The 21745-nt window shown below is 38.5% G+C and overlaps 1 protein-coding gene across 1 annotated transcript in view; it reads right to left on the bottom strand.

Moving 5' to 3' along the window:
* The window catches only part of LOC113047355 (integrin alpha-L-like), a 114983-nt gene extending 93886 nt beyond the window's left edge, over positions 1 to 21097 (bottom strand). Inside the window, exons 1-3 of the mRNA XM_026208718.1 lie at positions 20922 to 21097; positions 15980 to 16094; positions 15792 to 15886 (exon numbers count right to left, since the gene is read on the bottom strand). Of these exons, the coding sequence (XP_026064503.1) occupies positions 15792 to 15886; positions 15980 to 16094; positions 20922 to 20955 (244 nt within the window). The 5' untranslated portion in view covers positions 20956 to 21097. The remainder of the gene's footprint in view (positions 1 to 15791; positions 15887 to 15979; positions 16095 to 20921) is intronic.
* Positions 21098 to 21745: the final 648 nt, after the last annotated feature.

Genomic DNA, 21745 nt, shown 5'->3' with positions numbered 1-21745 from the left:
TTATATCTGGTGTCTGAATAATTTTTGGTTTGTCTGTTAAAACTACAAAGTAACTCAGTCAAGAGCAATGAGTGCTTTTCATTTTCATTTTCTTGGATTAACATTACAGCAGCCAGTAGCTAAATTAGGCGCGGTCACTTTAAGAGACGATGAACGCATCCAATATAATACACATCCCATTTTTTCCCTCAACTGTTTACTTTCACTTAAGAAATAACTGACGTTTTTTGGATATTTTGACCTATTTTGTATGTATTTGTCGGCATAAGAGCAAAAATAAGCAAATTCGATGTTCAAGTGTTTTAAGACGCCTTTCTCTTCACAGAAGAGAGCTCGGTTCAGTGTCGCTGTGATACGCAGCTCTCTCTCCGCACCGAACACAGCGCTCGAGTAACCAGCTACTCCGTTCAGCTTTTCCGCGTCTTGTGTTTGGATGCTTTATTGTTTAAATCGACAAGCGGTAAGGCCTAAAAACACGTGAGAAAGATAAGCTTTCTTGACGATGCGCAGCAGTGGCCCATCAACTGTCCTGATCATCTTTTTAGACTGGCCTCAGCCAGTCGGTTATATAAAATATCAAGGTGAAAGTCATCACAGCTCGTCTAGACCCAGCTCTCAACCCAACTTTGAGAATAGATTAAGTCCCACCCCCGAAAGCTCTGGAACTTATGAAAAGTACCCACCTCGCCAGCAGGGACTTTCTGAGGGGCATTTTTTTACCCGGAACTTTATTTAGTTCCTGGTTCCTGCGGTGGAAACACACCGAGTATCAGGCCAAAGTCCCTATTTCCTGCGTAAAGTTCCTGCGGTGGAAATGGGGCATTTGATAGCCATGATCAGGGGTGTCGGACTGGGGGTAAAACCAGTACTGATTACCAGGGCCCCAAATGAAGAGAGGGCCCTTGAAAAGTCTGGAATATATTTTATTTTACCTGGATATTTTAATTTCCTAATTACATTTCATAATGAATGTCAAATGAAATGTAAATTTTGTGTATTGGCTGAATAAATTGGTTGATTGACTGACGGTCTCATTATCCCACCCCCCTTGCTAATGTGCCAAATGGATTAGTCCATCTGCACGCAGTTTGTTTATGTTAGTTTAGTTGAGCATCTGGTGGAGCGCTGTAGAAATGTCTCTCAAAGAACATCAAATCAGGCCACCAAAAAAGAAAGGAAAGACAGGAGAAGGAAAGAAAACAAAATGAGGGGAAACAATTGGTAGGCTACTGACTTCTTTTTAAAGAAAGGTGAGCACAAACTAGAAACTGAAATTTATAGTGCAAAACTGCATGAAAATCCCTGCGAATCCGCGATGATTAGTGCTAAATATGAACTGAGACAACCCATTGAAAGAGCAGAACATTCACTTTCAGATGGCAATTTGGTTATACATGTAATCTCAGGTAAAGGCTAAATAAATAAACTGTACACTAACAATGTTGTTTGCATACAACACACCATTACAATAGCGTAATTTTGAAACATGTTTAATTTTAAATGAATAGGCTATAATATCAAAAATTTGCAATAGTAGGCTAATCAGTGTCATAGGTAGCTTGTTAGCTCATTGGTAGTTACAGGTGAAACTCAAACAATTAGACTATAGTGCAAAAGTTCATTTATTTCAGTAATTCTAATATATAATATAATGGTATAACTAATATATTATATAGACTCATTACATGCAAAGTGAGATATTTCAAGCCTTTATTTGTTTTAATATTGATGATTATTTATGGCTTACAGCTTATGAAAACCCCAAATTCAAAATTAGAATATTGTTAAAAGGTTTTCAGAGCTGTAAGCCATAATCATCAAAATTACAACAAATAAAGGCCTGCAATATCTCACTTTGCATGTAATGAATCTATGTAATATATTAGTTTGACTTTTTAATTTGAATTACTGAAATTAACTTTTACATTATGTACACAAATGTTTACAAATTAACATTATTTTTGCAGATCATAACATTGTGAAACACATGGCCCTCAGTTTCAGAAACTGTCACATCAAGGAGTGGAATAGCAACAGACCCTTCATCCTCTTTGTCTTGTTCATACTGCAAATAAAATATGACTGAATCAAGTCTTGTTTGGTTATCATACAATACGCAGTTTTTTCATGTAGGGATTAAAAAACTAAAATAGTATGGGGGGGGGGGGGGGCACGGGGGCCCATCAGGACTGCCTATGTATAGGGCCCGGGATCTTGTGCAATGCCCCTGGCCGTGATCATACAGTAATAGCGAGCTGATTTGGGCTGATTTGCACTCAAACAGATGGTAATCATGCAGATAAATTCACATTCAACATAAAACACACTCTCACATATATAAAAACTGTTGAAAAATAAAAGAAACAAAGAAAAAGGCGATCGCTATAAGTTCCGCCTCCATCAGCTGACAGGTGCGTCAAAGCGCGTCACATGCCCACAGGAGAGAGCGCCAAAATTCAAATATACTATCTTTCGCCTATCTTTCATTCATTCTTTTTTCCAGTGGATCGTCTCATTCTGTTTGTGACACTGTACGCTGCGAAACCATGTCGTGTTTTTACTACCAAGATGCAGTTTCCGACCGTGAGTTATTCCATAACAGACATAAACAGTTCTCTCGCTGAAGAACTGAAATGTAAACAAAGGAATTATGATCCATATTACAACCTTATTGCTTCGTTTGACCAAACGTGCTCCATGAGATGTCGTTCAGTGGACCCTTACCTTTCTAACTAAACCTGGATTTACAGCTGTGGATGTGTTTATGACTCGTTATTACGATGGATCTGGTATGTACAGCATTTTTATTGTTCATGTTTGTATGTGTACTGCTTACACAAAAGGAAAAACAAAGAGACAGACAAAAAGCCATTATAATTATTTAAGATGTCTCTTAATTTTCCTTTCCTCTTTTGTTTAGCCTAATCGTAGCTATATGTTTTTTCAACTGAAAACGTTTCTGTTGTGATAACACAGAGAAATTATAAATTTTCCATGCCCACTCAACTGAAGCAACGAATTTGTCAACATCTGGGAAATAATCAGCAATGTTTACGTTTTGTTTAATCAAAAAACTCATTAATCTGTTCCACATTATATAAATCACCCACCTTTGGTCAATCATATATCAGAACAACAATACTCATCCTTTCCTCCATCATCCTGAGTCTGACTCATTGATAAAACCTCGTCAAAGCCTACATCTTCAGCCGTATTCACCACCTTTACATCCTGACTCACTGAGAAGACCCCATCAGAAAGCACATTTTCAACCGCAGTTGCCGCTTTTACGGCTATTTTACTACTACAGCAAGGCTGCTCTTCTTGCACAAAACCAGCAGAAATCACTAGATATTGTACTCACCTCATTTTCTTCACCAATATCCACACCTTGGCCTTCAGAAATTTTCTCTGGTACCCCATTCTGGTCACCCTGACTTTCCATTGTACTTTCACTTTCCGCCTCTTGTTCTTCTCCTGTCCGAGTCTCCTCTGGTCTATTTTTATGCGGACACGAGAAACGTTTGTGACCTATAAATCGCTGCACTCAAAGCATCTTAAGCTTTCAGTGCTTGCATATAACACGTAAGAACTATCCCCATCATTTACTCTAAAAACACATCCAAAGTTTTATCCTGAGAATTTAAAAACATATGAACTTTTCTTCTGAATGACATTTCATGTTTTAGCGCTGGATTCTTACACCCTAAAGGTACCACCTTGACTGGACTACTTTCCCAAAACGAGATAATTCTTTAATGATCACTTCACTTTTAATTAATGGAGGGACGTTTGAAATGGTTACTTTGGTAGCCGGTGCATACAGTAGTGTTACTGGCACAAACATTCCTTTCACCCAAAGCCCATTTTCAATTATTTGATTCACGAGTTGCTCAGTCTTTAAAAAAAACCATGACGGCTTTGTTCATTCGCGAGGCTGAGTTTATATTTTCATGACCTACCTGATCACCAACTACAATCAACACGTCCTCAATCGAAGCTGTCGGCTCCGGTACACATATAAACCCATTCCGGAGTGAAACCGACACTGTTCCCAGTATGTGTTACAGTAACACATGTAAATAGGACAGACAGTTTCTCTGTTGTTCTGATATTCTCTGAGTCCTGACCCTGGATCTGGAAGCATTTTCATCGGAAACCCTCTCCGTGGCCTGGCACGGATTGCAAGGAGCTTGGATCATGGATCTATCGTGGAGCATTTTCATCGGAAACCCTCTCCGTGGTCTGGCACGGATTGCAAGGAGCTCGGATCATGGATCTATCGTGGAGCATTTTCATCGGAAAGCCTCTCCTTGGTCTGGCGGCGGAGCCGCGGTGGCTTGTTGATGGCCATTTGGGGGGCGGAGTGTGGCTTTCGCTCGGCCGTTTCGGGGGCTGGAGGGAGCTGAAGACTTTCTCCTTGGGGGATGCTGCGGTCTGCCTCGCTGGCTAGCTGTGTGGCTCTACTTGGATAAATGACAGTACATTGCATCGGTAAGTGCAAGTCACCCTGGAATTAGGACTTTTTGCTGACTTTTTGACTTCTTCTGTTGAACCATGGATATACTCTATTATAACTATTTTGCATTCTTTCCGCACTTTTCTCATATCTCTCAGTACCTTGCGTGACTTCATGCACAATCAAACAACATGACCTTGTGCATTTAGGCAGTAAAACAGACAAAGTCTATTCAAATGATAGAGATTCTGCCCCTTTGATGATATTACAGACTTTTGGGTTAATGCCTGAAAGATTTTCTGACACTCCGGCTCTACTGTCATGTCAAGATGCATACAACTGTTTTGTTAAAGCAACATTACTGTAGTGCCTCAGCTGTGCTCTGTAGGGCCTTGATTATATTACTAATGATCTCTGGTAATGTTCATGTCCATCCTGGCCCTTCTTCTGATGTTCTTTCTGATGTTGTTTTTCCTCCGGAAAGTGTGGCCTTAAATAACATATGTTTTGATGATTTTTGTAACCGCAATAATCTTGGGTTTTTGCATATAAACGCAAGAAGCATATTATCTAAACTGGTCCAGCTTAAAGTATCGGTTGAGAGTTCTAACTAGACTTGTGATGGTATTCGATAATGCGATATATTGCGGTGATTAATATGCACAATATTAGTCTGAGCAGAAGCGCTCGCTTGTCGACCGCCGCGGAGAATACGCGTCTAGTGTGAACAGGCAGGCGCCAGACCGCGCGTGATTTTCCGTTCTGCGTCGCTTCGCCGTCCGGTGTGAACCAGGCCTTAAGCAATGCTCTTGCACCTTTCACCAGGTCCGAGTTGATCATACTTGGCGATCTAAACTGCGACATGCTTAAGCCCCCTGAGAATGTTGTACAACAATTTGACTGCCTAAATCTTCATCAAGTCATAAACCTACCAACTAGATACAACCCAAAAAGTTGTGACAAGGCCACATTGATAGATGTTGTTTTTACAAACGCCCCACTCATGTACCTTTCAGGTGTTTTTTGCAATGACCTGAGCGACCACTGTTTCATTGCCTGTGTTAGGAAACAAACTTCTGTCAAACAGCCTGTCGTAATCACTACCAAATGCATTCTGAAACATTTTGATGCTCAAGCCTTCTTACGTGATCTGACCAATGTAAACTGGTATAGAGTCAGCCTGATTCCCACCGTGAATGATGCATGGTTGTTGTTTAAAGATCTTCTTACTGCTGTGATCAACAAACATGCCCCAAATAAAAAGATATGCATAAAAAAAAACCACAATAGCCCATTGATTAATCTTGATTTAGCTGTTCTGCTTCAGCAAAAAAAACACAGCCTGGCACAAAGCACATATGACACATTCTGTCGAAGACAACCTTTTATTTCGCCAAATTAGGAATAAGGCCACACAAGCAGTGAGGAAGGCTTAAGCTGGATTCTTTAAAAAAACAGTTCACACTTTGTGGTGCGAATCCAAAAGCATTTTGGAATACGGTAAAACAACTTGAAAACAAACCCCGGACCATACCATTGTCCCTAAAAGAGGATGACATTGTTGTCACTAATAAAAATTCCATGGCTGAAGCATTCAATCACCACTTCATAAATTCTGGCTTTGTTTCCAATGCACTAAACCTTATTGCTACAGCCCCTGCAGCCTCTAATACCTGCAGCCTTTTAGCCCCTTCTCACATTTTTTTCTATTTGGCCTGTTTTAGTGGGAGAAGTCCTGAAGGAATTGACCGCTCTGGACCCCAATAAAGTAGCTGGGTCAGATGATCTTGCCGCCTTTTTCATTAAAATTGCTGCCCCGTCATTGCGGCTCCTCTCAAAGCCCTCATTAATCTATCCCTCAATACAGCAGAGATTCCACCTGCTTGGAAAGTATCATCTTCGGGGCACAGTCTGGCTTCCGATCAGGGTATGGTTGTGTTACAGCCACCACTAAAGTGCTCAATGATATTACAACTGCGTTAGATAACAAACAACACTGTGCTGCCATTTTCATTGACCTTGCAAAAGTTTTTGACTCCGTGGACCACAATACACTCATCCACAGACTCAGCAGCATTGGTGTCACTGATCACTCTCTGGTTTGGTTCTCAAATTATCTGTCTCACCGGGTTGTAACGTGTAAGATTTGAAAACCGCTTCTCCCATTCTCTCCCAGTTACCAGGGGTGTCCCCCAAGGCTCAATCCTTGGCCCTACACTTTTCTTAATTTATATTAATAACATTCCCCAGGCAGTTGGTAATTCACTCATTCACTTATGATACAATCCTTTATGCCACAGGTTCCTCCCCTGAGGCTGTTCAAGCTACCCTGCAAGATAGCTTTTACCAACTACAGCAGTCTTTTACACATCTCAAACTCACTCTCAATACCTCCAAATCAAAAATAATGTGGTTTTACCGTAAGGGTACTACGCCTCCTCCTGCACTTAACATCACTACCTGCAAGGGGACTATTCTAGAAACTTCACTTTCTTTCACCATTCACATATCAAAGCTGCAATCAAAAGGACAAAGCCAAGCTTGGTTTCCTTTACAGAAACCACTCTTCATTCACCACCTCTGCCAGACTTACTCTCATTCAAATGACCATTCTACCCATGTTAGACTACGGAGACACTATGCACACCACTGTGCTTTATATTCATCTGTTAACTGGCCCTCCCTTCACAAGCGCCGTCAAATTTACTGGTTCACCTTCATTTACAAGACACTTCTCGGCCACTCACCTCCTTACTTAGGTCACCTGTTGCAGCCAAAGCCCGTCACATATAACACTCGGTCCTCACTTCATCTTCAACTAAGCATTCACAAAACTAATTCTGCATTTGTTCTTACATATTTTAAATCTGCTGCCGATCGCGATTGGAATGCTCTGCAAAACATTGTCAAACTAGATAAACTAATTACAATTTAATCCTTCAAAACTAGTATATCATACTTGTTCACGGACAAATGCAGTTGCTTCACTACATAATTATCTGGGGTTTTTTTGTTTGTTTTTTTACAGTAAATAGATTGATGATGTTTGATGTTTTAATATGTTTTTATGTAAATGCTAACCTGTGTTTCTAATGTTCTGTATTTATTTTAGCCCTACTTCCCTTTCCCTAAGTGGTCATTCCACTTGTCAGGCCGAAAATTGTAAATAAGAACCTGTTCAATCAGGACCACTTCCGTCAAGTATATTTAATGACAATTATAATTGCATACAGTTAGTGTTGGCGGTATGGTTATGTTCTGGGCAACACTCCACACGCCTGTCCATGCAGCCATGCTTGGACAGAGCGGGGAGAGCAGCAAGACAAACCCCCAAAACAACCATATGCCAAAACTCCCCAACACAACTGATGCAATTTGAATGGCCAGCAATGAGAATTGTTGCTTGATACTACATTTATGGGGGAAGTATCACCCAAACTCAGAGAGAAGCATACAACAAGCATGTTGCTTAGCTCCTTATGCAAAATATTTGAGAGAACAGTATGGGGGGGGGGGCATACACCCCTAGCAGCAGCAGCAGCCTAATACGATGGAAGTTTGTATATCATTCAAGTTTAACATGCTGAAAAATCACATTAAGGGGTAAGCATGCACCCCTAGCAGCAGCAGCCTAATACGATGGAAGTTTGTATATCATTCAATTTAAGTCTAACATGCTGAAAAATCACATTAAGGTTGGGGGTGGGAGCGTCACCCAAAGTTAAGCAATAGAGGATGTGCAACAAGTATGTTCTTAAAATGCTTAAGCAACTGTGATTGTAAAGGGGGAAGCATATGCCCCTAGCAGCAGCAGTCTGATATGATGGCAGTATTATCCAATTTTGTGTATCTACCATGCTGTAAAAATCACAAAGGAAGCGTCACCCCAAGTTAAGCAACTGAGGATGTGCAACAAGCATGTTTCTTAAAGATGCTTAAATCTCATGCCAATCCCGAGTACCCACAGAGCAGTACGAATCCCCATCTCCAAAAGTCCCCAGCCTGGTCATATCTGCAAAACAAAAATACAGCTTCCGATTCTCTCTGGAAAAACCAAGCTCCTGTAGGCATGTTGTGGGCGGAGCTAGAATACTGATTTGTGTGGTTTCCATAACATATATTCACTTATGTGCTGATTTCCAACAAAAGACAGAATCTGATGCAGTTGTACTTACCTTACTGGGGTTTTCCACCATGTTTTAATAGCAAACGATGTGCAAATCCAGCATCACCTGGTCTTGTTTATAAAACATTAATCACTGAAATGACGAAAACAACACTTGCTACACTCCATTGCTGCCCCAGAAAAGCAACTGCATCCACGGTCCATGTAACGCTTGGTTTTTTGAGAAGCTGAACGTGGTAAACTTTCCCCTCACATCCAAAACACACTTATTTGGAGACATTCTCAAACAAATCCTATGCAGCGCTGCCAACGATTTCCTGATGAAGCGGGTTTACGGGCGAGGTCTCGCTCTCCTCTGGTCGAGATGTGCATGGGCGTGGTTTCCCAAGAGAAATGCTCATAAGGAGTTCCACCATCGTCTACATCATAGATCCATCATCGAAAACTACCGAAACTTGTACCACCCAGAAATAAGATTTCTCCACTCATCCGAGTTGGCCATGTTTAGCATGAAAATCCATATCTTTAACACTGAACAACTCTGAATCCATGAAACACTATTGTAGCCCCCCTTTAAGCAATCGTGTGACGTACGACCCCTTGCTGCGGCATGAGGAACACGTAATATGCATTAATGCTGTAGATTGCATAATGGAGGGTGGTAGTCCAGCAGGGGAAGCATGCACCCTTCGGAAACTTAGAATGGCGTCCAGTATGAATGAAAATGCTCCATAGAAACACCTCCGTCAAAATAAAAATGCCTAAACCGAAATGGTAATCTGTTGAGAGGTAGGATAACCTTCTATAACCAAACTAAATTAAAATCCTGCCATGTAAACATGTTAAACTGATTACTTGTACCCATGTAATTGCATCAATGTCAGTCATCAAAATGGGAATGTGATGTCGGCAACGCTGTGCATTCAGTGATGAGTAGACACTGACATTACAGTAGAGACTGGGAAATCGTGGACAAAGATAATAAAACTCCAGTTATACAATAACACACATTAGAATGGAATCTGTAATCTCATGACCAGAGCAGAAAGCTTATGTAATAAGTGAAGCACAATTAACTGCAATTTCAGCTTAGAAACAACACTATGGCTGCATCTGAAAACTTAGGCAGATGACTTGCTGGCTGCTGTCTAATCATTCAATGACTTTGCAGGCAGCGTTTTTCCCAAAGGCACCTCATGCAACGGATTTCGGACAGGCTTCTGAGGCAGAGTAATGGTTTAATGATCTACATCAAAATATAGAGAGCTTTGGTTATAACTAGGTGGATATTTCATTACTGCAATATTAATTTCTCGCTAGAAATTACAAAAGTGGAAAATGTTGTTCAGAAACATACATTTACACACAAACTGACCACCGACCGCAACTTTCAGATGCCATCTTTATTTTTTGCTTAACTGTCACAGAATGGAATGCACGGGATTGTGGAATATCAAAGGCAGCGAAGGATACATCTGATACATCTGCTGCCTTCAAAAACCGGCCAGATGAAGTAATCTCAGGAGGCAGGAAATGAAGCTGACATTGATTTCGGACGTGCCTTGAAGCCTTCCTACCTTGGAATGCGACCTCCGAAGGCAGCATTTTTCAGTTTTTGGATGCAGCCTATCATAGTGAATAGCTCATTGAAAACACTTGACCAAAATTTGCTTGTTATTGTATGAATTATTAAAGATTCATAATCCCATTTGTAAATGTTGTAAGATTGCTCATTTCAAGCACTCTGCATTCATAAGCTGCCCCCTCGTGATTCATGTTTTAACAAAACTTGGGGAGAATCATGTATTTTACCATTTAAATTTAACTTTTTTTTTTTTTTGTATATCATAATACAATTAATTTCAGAGCTTCATTAAAGAAGGTCTTAGGCTCCAGTTATTTCCCATTGCTGAATTGACATGCCTTGGTATTTTCCTGTTTTCCTCTTCATGCCATTAACATTATTCTGGATGTTTTCAGCCAGCAACATTACAGAACCTTTAATCTTCTCATGTGTCACACGACACGACAGTATCAATAATTCTGTGTAACATCTGAATGGCTGAAGCGGTTTATCACTTTACATTGTTGCGCAAATGCAGCGCTGCGCGGAAGACTCTGCTCTTGCATTCAGCTGACGGATGCAGTGCGTAGCGCCGCCTCACACTTTTTTGCAGTTTTGTGTAATTTAGAAACGGTGCCTAAAGTGGGGGAGAATTCCCTCGCTTTGGCGATCAGCTCTCACTCAACCGGACCAGAAATGTCCCGGTGCACCCGACGGCATTTGAGCGGAGTTCTCTCGCTGCAGCGGACACGCGCACTCAGTAGATGATGGGCGGGGAAATGTGAGGTGACAGAACTGATAATGCACCAATTACAACAAAAGAATCACTAGTTTCTCAACTGTATGGTACACCATTAAAGGGAACGATTCCTGATAGTAAATTACAGATTTTGCGAAACTACAAAACAAATGGGTATAACTGTTACACTTAATGGCCCCGACCACACCAGATGGCCTTAGTCATGTGGCCTGAACACGATCACATACACACTTTATTAGTCTGCTAATTCCAAGCAAGTGCGAGCAGCTATTAAAAATATTAATGCAACCCCGTTTTTTTTTCTGCTTTTTCTCTCTGATAATTTGCATGTCATCGTAGCCACTTATGTCCCAAAATCGAAGCACAAGCACATGTAAACACCACATCGGATTAGATAACGTTTCATGTGGTCCACCGAATCTTTAAATCTGGATGAAGAAATAAAATACATGTAAACGTGGCTATGTTTTTCACGTTCTTATAACCCTATGTATAGAAGCCATAGAGCGATAAATGCCTGTTTTTGAAGCTGCGTGCATCTGAAACAGTTAATGTGATATCAACCTTAGAAATAAACACCCGTGACATTGATATTTCACCGCTAAATACAGCAAACCGTTGAAACGCTTACACGAGAATGCTGGTCTCGTTTAACCCTGTTCTTATGGCTTAATCGGCGTGTCCTTAGAGTGATTGCATGCTCTAGCTGCGTATTGCTCCAGGTATATGAACACAGATGTATAAATGCTGCTGCAAATATGCTTAATATTCGTTCCTGCAACCGATGCAAAACCATGTTAACCACCAGGCAACATACACAGCGATATGGATTAAAAAGCATTCACTTATCTTAGATGCGGATTTCAGATGTTCTGAAACAAACTGCAACAGTTTGATTTGCAAGCAGCGATGCGATCAATTAATTGCAAGCAGCAATGAGATGGAGAGACACTGAATAATGGGAATTTAAATAGACCGCAGGTGATAGGTGTCGAGACTGGATTGGTACACGTCAGGAACAGCTGACTGTCAGCTGATGCAAGCATGACTAACATGACCTGACTGAACTAACGCGATGCTCGATTTCTTAATGACTTGCCTGTAAAAATAAAGGTTGAATGAATGAAAAAAAAAAAACACAGCAATTAAGAAGAAAAAGAAACACTTTCAATATGTTTTTAGAAATAAAGAAAGAATAGAAAAAACAACAATAAACACCAATTAGCTCTCTCAGAGAGAGAGAGCTCAGACATATAAACTCAGTATACAGGTACTGGTCACACATTAAAATATCATCAAAAAAGTTGATTTCACTAATTCTATTCATAAAGTAAAACTTGTACATTATAGTATTTAAAGGGTTTATTTTAATTTTGATGAACATAACTGACAACTAAGGAGAGTCCCAAATTCAGTATCTCAGAAAATTAGAATATTGTGAAAAGGTTCAATATTCAAGACACCTGGTGCCAAACTCTAATCAGCTAATTAACTCAAAACACCTGCAAAGCCTTTTAAATGGTCTCTCAGTCTAGCTCTGTATGCAAAACATGGGTTTCAGTGGTATTGTGAAGAGAAAGATGTGATATGCCAGACCCAGGAATGCAGAAGAGCTGAAGACCACTATCAGAGCAACCTGGGCTCTCATAACACCTGAGCAGTGCCACAGACTGATCGACTCCATGCCACGCCGCATTGCTGCAGTAATTCAGGAAAAAGGAGCCACAACTAAGTATTGAGTGCTGTACATGGTCGTACTTTTCAGTTGGTCAAGTTTTTTAAAAATCCTTTCTTTGTGTTGGTCTTAAGTAATATTCACATTTTCTGAGATACTGGATTTGGGATTTTCCTTAGTTGTCAGTTAGAATCATCAAAATTAAAAGAAATAAACAGTTGAAATATATCAGTCTTTGTGTTATGAATGAATATAATGTACAAGTTTCAGTTTTTGAATAGAATTAGTGAAATAAGCCAACTTTTTGATGCTATTCTACTTCTATGACCAGCACCTGTAAAGCAGTGAAAGTCCAGAGCAGTCACTGAGAGATAGCTGTGATCAGTGGTGGACGAAGTACATAAATCAAGTACTTGAGTAAAAGTACAGATACGTATAGTAAAATATTACTCCAGTAAAAGTAAAAGTACTCCTTTTTCAATTTTACTCAAGTGAAAGTACAAAAGTACTCATTTTTTTATGTACTTAAGTAAAAAAGTACTGAAAGATAGGTGTTTGCAATTTTATATAGGCTACTTAATTTAATTTTATATTAGCACATATTTTTTAGAATCCTACTGCTCAAAATAACTGGGATTTTTTTCCAAAATAACCACTATATGGAGTCAAGATATATTTTTGTTGTTGATATGGACTACGTTGATGAGAGTGATGTTAACTGTGAAGCTTACACTGTGATTTACCCGAGAGAAAGCAGAGATGACCATCTGATCTTCACCAGTAAGAAGAAAATATTTTAAAGTTTGTTGTTTTACAGAACATCACAGTTATATATGACATGATAATAAGGCCTGAAGTTAGGAAGAACATTTTAAGGAAAATATAATTATATAATGATCTTTTCCTTTTCAAATCTTGTCTGTGGTGTAAAAACACCCCTGGCCAAATGGGGTGCATCTCTTCCCCTCTTTGATAATTACTGTAGTTAACATGTTCTGAACATCACATCCTTACTTTTGTCCCAAGATGTACAGTGGGGCTCGGAAGTTTGGGCACCCCTTGCAGAATCTGTGAAAATATGAGTAATTTTCAAAAAATAAGAGAGATCATATTAAATGCATGTTATATTTTATTTAGTACTGTCCTGAGTAAGATATTGTACATAAAAGATATTAACATTTAGTCCACAAGACAAAAACATTGCTGAAATTATTAAAATAACCCCCTAAAAAGTTTGGGAACCCTTGGTTCTTAATACTGTGTGTGGTCACCTGATGATCCTCGACTGTCTTTCTGTTTTGTGATGGTTGTGCATGAGTCCCTTGTCTGTTCTGAACAGTTAAACTCAGCAGCGTTCTTCAGAAAAATCTTTAAGCTCCTGCAGATTCTTCAGTTTTTCAGCATCTTTGCATATTTGAACCCTTTCCAGCAGTGACTTTATGATTTTGAGATGCATCTTTTCAGACTGAGGACATTTGAGGGACTAAAACACAACTATTTAAAAAGATTCAAACATTCACTGATGCTCCAGAAGGAAACAAGATGCATTAAGAGCTTTAAGAGAATTTGAAGATCAAGGTAAATTGTACTTAATTTGTGTACCGGGAAGCATTCAAGTATCTTCTGTTGCTTACGAAGGGCAGAACTAAATGGAAAAAAAAATTATTTCAACAAAATAAGACAAATTTGGCCATCTTCATCGTGTTCAAAAGTTTTCACCTCCAGCTCTTAATGCATCTTGTTTCCTTCTGGAGCATCAGTGAATGTTTGAATCTTTTTAAATAGTTGTGTTTGATTCCCTCAAATGTCCTCAGTGTGATAAGATGCATCTCAAAATCATAAAGTCAGTGCTGGAAAGGGTTCAAATATGCAAAGATGCTGGAAAACTGAAGAATCTGCAGGAGCTTAAAGATTTTTCTGAAGACTGCTGCTCAGTTTAACTGTTCAGAACAAACAAGGGACTCATGCACAACCATCACAAAACAGAAAGACAGTCGAGGATCATCAGGTAACAGAACACAGTACTAAGAACCAAGGGTTCCCAAACTTTTGAGTGGGGTTATTTTAATAATTTCAGCAATTTTTTTTGTCTTGTGGACTAAATGTTTATATCTTTTATGTACAATATCTTACTCAGTCAGGACAGTACTAAATAAAATATAACATGCATTTAGTATGATCTCTCTTATTTTTTTGAAAATTACTCGCATTTTCACAGATTCTGCAAGGGGTGCCCAAACTTTCGAGCCCCACTGTACATCTATATATAGATGTATATATCTTGAATATAGGTGGTTGAAGAAAAATATTTGGACATTATTTATAAAAATTACCTCAAGTTAGCACCAGCAAGCTTGTTAGCTAGAAAGTTAGCATCAGCTAATAATATTTACTTATTTTCAGTACGGTTATGAATAAACATTCATGTATGTCTACTCGTCTAGTTAATCCAAACAATATAACGTTACCGTTGATAAACAATATAAAACAGAGGTCACATAGGACATGGTAGCATTTTAATAAAACTGTTAATATTATATTATAATATTATTTTATATAATATGTGTTAGTTTAATGTTTTTTGTTTTTTTTTTACCTAAAACACAGAGACGCTGATTGCTGTCTGCATCGTCTGCACTCGAGCATTTCAGTGGGCTTAAATAGATCACTCTTTACAGCGGATTTAGTTCCCAAACAACTGACAATTTTGACCTAAATATGATTTTCAGTTACAATAATTAATCCTAAATTTCGACATTAATAACTTACTTTAGCAATATCAGACGCACGCACGCTCACAAGATCTCCCGGTTCTTACTGACTCGCACTAAACGGTTCATTTGAATCAGTGAGTGGTCAACTCCAGAACAGCTGCAATCGGATAATTCTAATTCGTAAACGAATCGCTTGGTACAATTTGCGATCCGATTTAAGTTTATTTTGAAAAGACTCGGTTCGTTCATGATGAATCAGACACCGCTTCTGCGTGTCGGAGCACGTGATATATTAGGGAGTAACGATATGTTTTATGAAATGTAGTTAAGTTAAAAGTACGATTTTATGCTTTGGAATGTAGTGAAGTAAAAGTAAAAGTTACTCAAAATAAAACTACTTCAGTAAAGTACAGATACTTGAAAAATGTACTTAAGTACAGTAACGAAGTAAAGCTACTCCGTTACTGTCCACCACTGGCTGTGATGCTGATACCTGGACGCTGCAGCCGTTTGCAGGACTGCAGATCTGCTGTGCAGCTGTACATCTCCCCTGTTGAGTTTCCTTCCAATGGAGCTCCAACAATGATCCTGAGAAACACAACCAATCAGACATTCAAGACCATCAGGAAACACCTAGCAACCACACAGAACAACCTAGCAACCAGTGTGTGTCTGACTCACTGCTTCCTGTTTCCAAACTCAGTCTGATAAACGCTGTAACCAAAGAAATCTTCCGGCGTGCCGTTAAATCTCAGTGGATGCTCAGTGTCGATGTTGAAGGCCTCTGAAAGAGACGCTGGAGAAACAAGAGAGAGACTGTTGAGACATCAGGAGATGCTTGTGAGACTTCTTCTAAATTATTCTTTCTGGTCTTGAGAATGTGGTGTGAGGAACATGGGAGATCTCTTTACTGACTCGCCGGAAAGTACCTTCAGTCAGACTCAAACTCCTGCTGTCTGAGGAGCAGTTGAGCCTTGATGTCAATACTTAGTGCTAGTTTTAAACATTTAACAGTCAAGTTTAAGTTTCTCTTCATTACCCAGCACTGTATACAGTATGCAGCAGTCATGAACTGCACGGTGACACAAAGGTAGAGGATCCAAAGGCAATATATTTCATAATATTATAATATAATATTATAATCCACAATCATATACACAGGGCAAACAATAACATACATCAGTCCAGACAATAACAACAGGGCAAAAATCACAGGCTAAAGGCTAATCCAAAAACAGACAGAGTAACAAGAGCAGGAACCAAGGCTTACACCGTTTTCACACTGCAAGCATTTGTACAGTGTCACAGCAGCTCCAAAAGCTAAATTTTTCTTTACAAGGACAACTATAAAAGGACACGCTGTTCTCTGTGATGTTGATTTCAAATGAAACAATATAACATCTAAAAACCTCTTTTTCTATCAGGGCTTGAAAACGAAAAAAAATTTTCAATCGGTTCACTCCGAGCAGAATCGATATTTTAACGTTTATGTTCTGCGTTCCTCTGATATTATTACCGTTCCGAAACCGGTTCGGGTGGAAGAAATACTGGTTAATAACGTTATTTTTAAAAAACAATATTATTTGCCTATAATTTGCCTAATAATAATAATATAATAATAATAATAATAATAAAGTATAGCATTTTCTTTACTCAAAAAGAAAAGGAAAGAAATAGAGATCTAACGCTTAGTCACAGCCAATAGGCTACAGCATCATCATCTCTAGATTTTTGCCAAATGTAAGCTACTTAAAAAAAAAAATCTATCAACACTTTAAAGACAAAGTATTTAAAATAGATATTTAAAAATGTTTGCTGCATTGTTAAAAGAAAAAAAACACTTGTATCAGATTGCGTTTTGAGAGCAAAAAAAAAAAAAAAAAAAGTTGCGGATCACGTCGCATTTTATTAGCCCTATTACTTCCGAAATAATGAAGGCTAAATGCCTGTAGTCTAAAGCAAAATGTTTAAAAACATTATAAAAACAGTTATTAGTTTCTCTCCAAAACAAGTCCTCTCAAGTTTAGGCTATAAAAACGTCAATCCAAAAACAAATTAATCTAAGGTGAAGCTGATGCCTACCTCTCTCATTCTGCACGAATCCAAAAGTTTCCATGTTCCCGACGTATCTGGATATTTAATATAAAGAATATAGAATAATAGTAAATATATAATATGTAGCGCTGTATATGCATTACGAAAGTCAGACTCCAAATTTCCTTCTAATAATTATTTTGAGGTTAATATAGCAAATTGTTATAAGATAATTGTGAGTTAAAAGCTAGACCCCCCCATGTAATAGTTTTTGTAATTTCAGTTATTTTATTAATAATGGTTATTTAAGTATTCAGTACATGCATGTCAATTTGTAGTATACAGCTATGTGATGGGTGTCCAGTTGGTGGCAGTAAGCCAGAGAAACCCCCCCCCGGAGAAAAACCTAGAAAAGAAAAGTTAGTTCACGCGAGGTTTTAACGAGACTATCAGTATTGAGTCATGTTGTACTGTGTGGTACGGAGCTGTTGCGAATGACGCTGGCTGAATAAAAGAACCCAACCAAAACACACGCTTGTTCATTCCTTCAAGTGTGCTACAAAAAAAGTTATTAGTTTCTCTCCAAAACAAGTCCTCTCAAGTTTAGGCTATAAAAACGTCAATCCAAAAACAAATTAATCTAAGGTGAAGCTGATGCCTACCTCTCTCATTCTGCTCGAATCCAAATGTTTCCATGTTCCCGACGTATCTGGATATTTAATATAAGGAATATAGAATAATATTAAATGTATAATATGTAGCGCTGTATATGCATTACGAAAGTCGGACTCCAAATTTCCTTCTAATAATTATTTTAAGGTTAATATAGCAAATGATAACTGTTCAGCTTCTGGGAAATTTGAGCAGCTCCGCTGCGCTATTTTAGTTCCCCTCACTCCACAGCAAATCATTTCAAAAAACAGTATTTAGAAAAGAACAAGAATTTAAAATATAAGAAGCTATATCAATATTAACGACAAACTAAAACTAATTATTTTAGGCTAAAATGAAACTGAAACCAACGGATCTCTCATTTGACACAAAATCAAAGTTTCCTATTCGCGATGTATTTGAATGACAAATGATTATACAAAATAGCCTAGTGTTTATTATAGCCTAATGTTTGTAAAAATTTGGTGTCAGCATTATGTGTATTTCTGAATGAAATATTTTCTTTTAATTATTTTATTTATTTCTCTGAAACTCTCTCTCTCTCTCATATATATATATACGCGTAGCAGCCATGCAGCAAACCTTTTTATATATTTTGATGATTTACTGAAAATAAATAAATGACTCTTTAAACCGTTTAACTGATTATTAATCGGTCAAAATCAGCTGATCTGAGTTTGCTGCACTCAGAAACCGGTGACTGTGAACGAATCAGCAGAGCTTGTACAAGCTTTTGTCATCGTTAAATCTTTCGCAGATGTTTCCAAATGTCGAAATTGGTTAGCGCATCTATCTGTGCATGATGATGTCCAATGCCCCAGGCGAGCGGAGCTTCTAAAAGCTGGGAATAATCAGAATAGAGCCGCGGTCCTCAGTTGGACAGGAAAGGCTAGGCATGCTGGTGCTTGAGTGTCGAATGCACATGAACCAACGCCGAGAAAAATGCACACAGCAGACACATTAGCCTATTGCGGTGTTTATCATCTGCATGACAGATAATTATATGTAACAATAATTGTCTTACGCTATATAAATTAAAACAATACTGATACATCTTTATTTCCTTTCTTATACTCTGATGATATGAAATAATCAAATGTATAAAAATTATTTAATTCCTAATGAATTCTAATCTGAAGACCTGATCCTCCTACTGTGGAAAATAAACCCAATTAATGTATTAAATATAGTGGGTTGTTTGTCTGTTAGCCTAAAGATCAGCTTAATTTAGCAAAACAATCATTTCAGGGACAGGGAGGGTTACAGGCTATTGTTTTTTCTTCTTTTGTGCATTATAATAAAGGCTTTGTAAAACTGCACAGTGTTTTAGCTTTTTAAACAACATACCCCCTCCTACACAAACTACGACATTTCCTATCATGTATGTCTATGAAAGACAAATCAAACCAATCAGAGTAAACTCAGGCCAGCTCACGAAGCTCATCTCAGCAAATGATAACAGCTAATATCTCATCTTTGTACAACACCACATGCATTTCTACAGAGAGAAATCTAACACAGCAAGTCAGGGGTCAAGAGATCAACTAAAGCAAACCCTGATCTCCATGATGGTGGCATCATTTTAACCAATAAAACATCAATATCTGTTCCGCTGTAATTCTCAGTAACAGCAGGCATTCATCATTAACACACAATCATCATTTAATTAGTCACTTAGTTATCTCATTAACTTAAATCCCAAGTCCTTTAAGAGTTAAACTTGAGACTCGTTTGTGACTTGGAAGGAATGATTTGGTTCCTTCCCCAGGCTAAATCAGCTGCTGAGTTACTGAGTGGAGCAAAAATATGTCAGGACTTTTACTCTTTGGCCCCTGGACTACCCACCTCTGTTCAAAATAACCCAACCGCTGGGTCAGAACAAGCCAACTGCTGGGTTGGTCCCTTTTTTAACCCAGCGCTTCTTTTTAGAGTGTAAAGACATTTCACTTTTGATTTTTCTTTCCTCTGAGGGAATAAGTGTTGTGTTTTATTAAATATTAAAAGTGAGTATGGTTTTGCAGAAGGTGTTCATTCACACAGTGAGGAGAAAACGAGGGCATGTAGCTGCTGGTGAGGTTGATGGTTTGACGAAAGAAACTGAGAACCAGAACAGCCAAAAACAACAGTGTCCGAAAGCCGTACAAAAAGGAAAAGCCCTGCTTGTGAGGCAGCCCTGACCTCTTTTCTTATTCTGGGTGTGTTCAGTTCCTGAAGGGCGAGCAGGAGCAACAATACTCAGAAAACCTTTAGTGGACACAATTCACTAATTTAGAGTTAATAATGAATGTGTTTTCAGTGTTCCCTAAACTAAAACCTTAGCCTATACTCTTCTCTGCAGTCTGGACTGTCTTTTGTAGTTTTCTGACATCTGATTGGATTGCTGAGCCAAACAAACCAGCCTAGAAATTCATTCTGATTTTAGAGAATCAGTGAGTCTGTCTCTACCTAGACATGTGCACAGACAGACATCAGCATCATTCATCTGCAGTCTGATATCAAACGAATGAAACAATCACAATCATCAACATGCTGCAGTTGAGAGACCCAGCGCGTGAATAAACTGTTCTGTTCTGAGTGATATTGAAACTGAAACAGATTTCACAAGTGAATATGAGAGCTAGAATCTCTCCAGCTTCAGTGAACAGATTAATAACAGAAGTGCTGCATTACTCACACAAAGACCGGGATGAACAGTGTTTGTTTGACACTGATTACAGTCAGGATAACACACACACACACACACAGCAGCGTTACGAAAGAGTTCAATTCTCACAAGAACGAGCTCTGGCTCTAGAACACAAGCCATTCAGCCCCGCTCCAACTTAATGTAAATGTAAGAAAACATCTAGATGAACACAAATTGTTTTAAACATAATTTACTAATGGATGATTTGTATCTTATGGAGAAATCTCTCACCCCACATGAAGAGAATCCAGATGTGCGTCTCCATTCTGCTGCTGCTGGTCTGTATCTGATGGGATTTCCAGATTCCTCAGAGCTTCAGGTCAGTGCCAGCACTCCTCCTTCTTGGTTTTAGATGCTATGTATCACCCTGTCAGGTTTATCTTGTACATATTAAACCACAATCAGAGGCTACCTGTACTTTCTTTTTATTTTTTCATAATATACACAGCAAAATCCCCAGTGTTAATTTAACACTCTGAGTGTAGACGTATATAAACTCTGAAGCAGTGTTAAAAGTAACTTCTTCTTCTTCTTCTTGCTTTTTTACGGTGGATCACAGACAAATATGTGCATTACCGCCACCTATCTTGAAATGGACCATTGACACTTCCCATACTATAACCTCTCAACCAACATAAATTCTCCTTATTTACCCGCACCGAGGCTTCATAGAGTTTCATCCAGCGCTTGTTCAGCTCCTCCGTCCACTCTCAGCCCCCATGACAGAAGAAAAAAAAAACTCATTTAAATACGCTTATTTAACCTGTAAATAAACAATCTCATTAATTGTAAAGAAATAAACCAAATAAATAAAAATGAAACTGATTTTTTTTTTTTTTATCTATTTCAGCCAGCCATTCTCATGTAGTTTATCTTTTTTTATTTAAAAAACTGAAATAAAAACACTACGTACACAAAACTTACTATAAAATTAAAATGAAACTAAAAACGAATTCAAAATATCAATATAAAATATAATACAATATCTCGATAATACAAAAATAACACTGATACTAACCATTTCCATCAGAACCCATTCACTTGTAGCCAGCTCC

This window comes from Carassius auratus, chromosome 28 (genome assembly GCF_003368295.1).
Source record: "Carassius auratus strain Wakin chromosome 28, ASM336829v1, whole genome shotgun sequence".
Lineage (NCBI taxonomy): Eukaryota > Metazoa > Chordata > Actinopteri > Cypriniformes > Cyprinidae > Carassius > Carassius auratus.
Note: the sequence above shows the minus strand (reverse complement) of the source record. Positions and strands in the feature narration are given on the sequence as shown.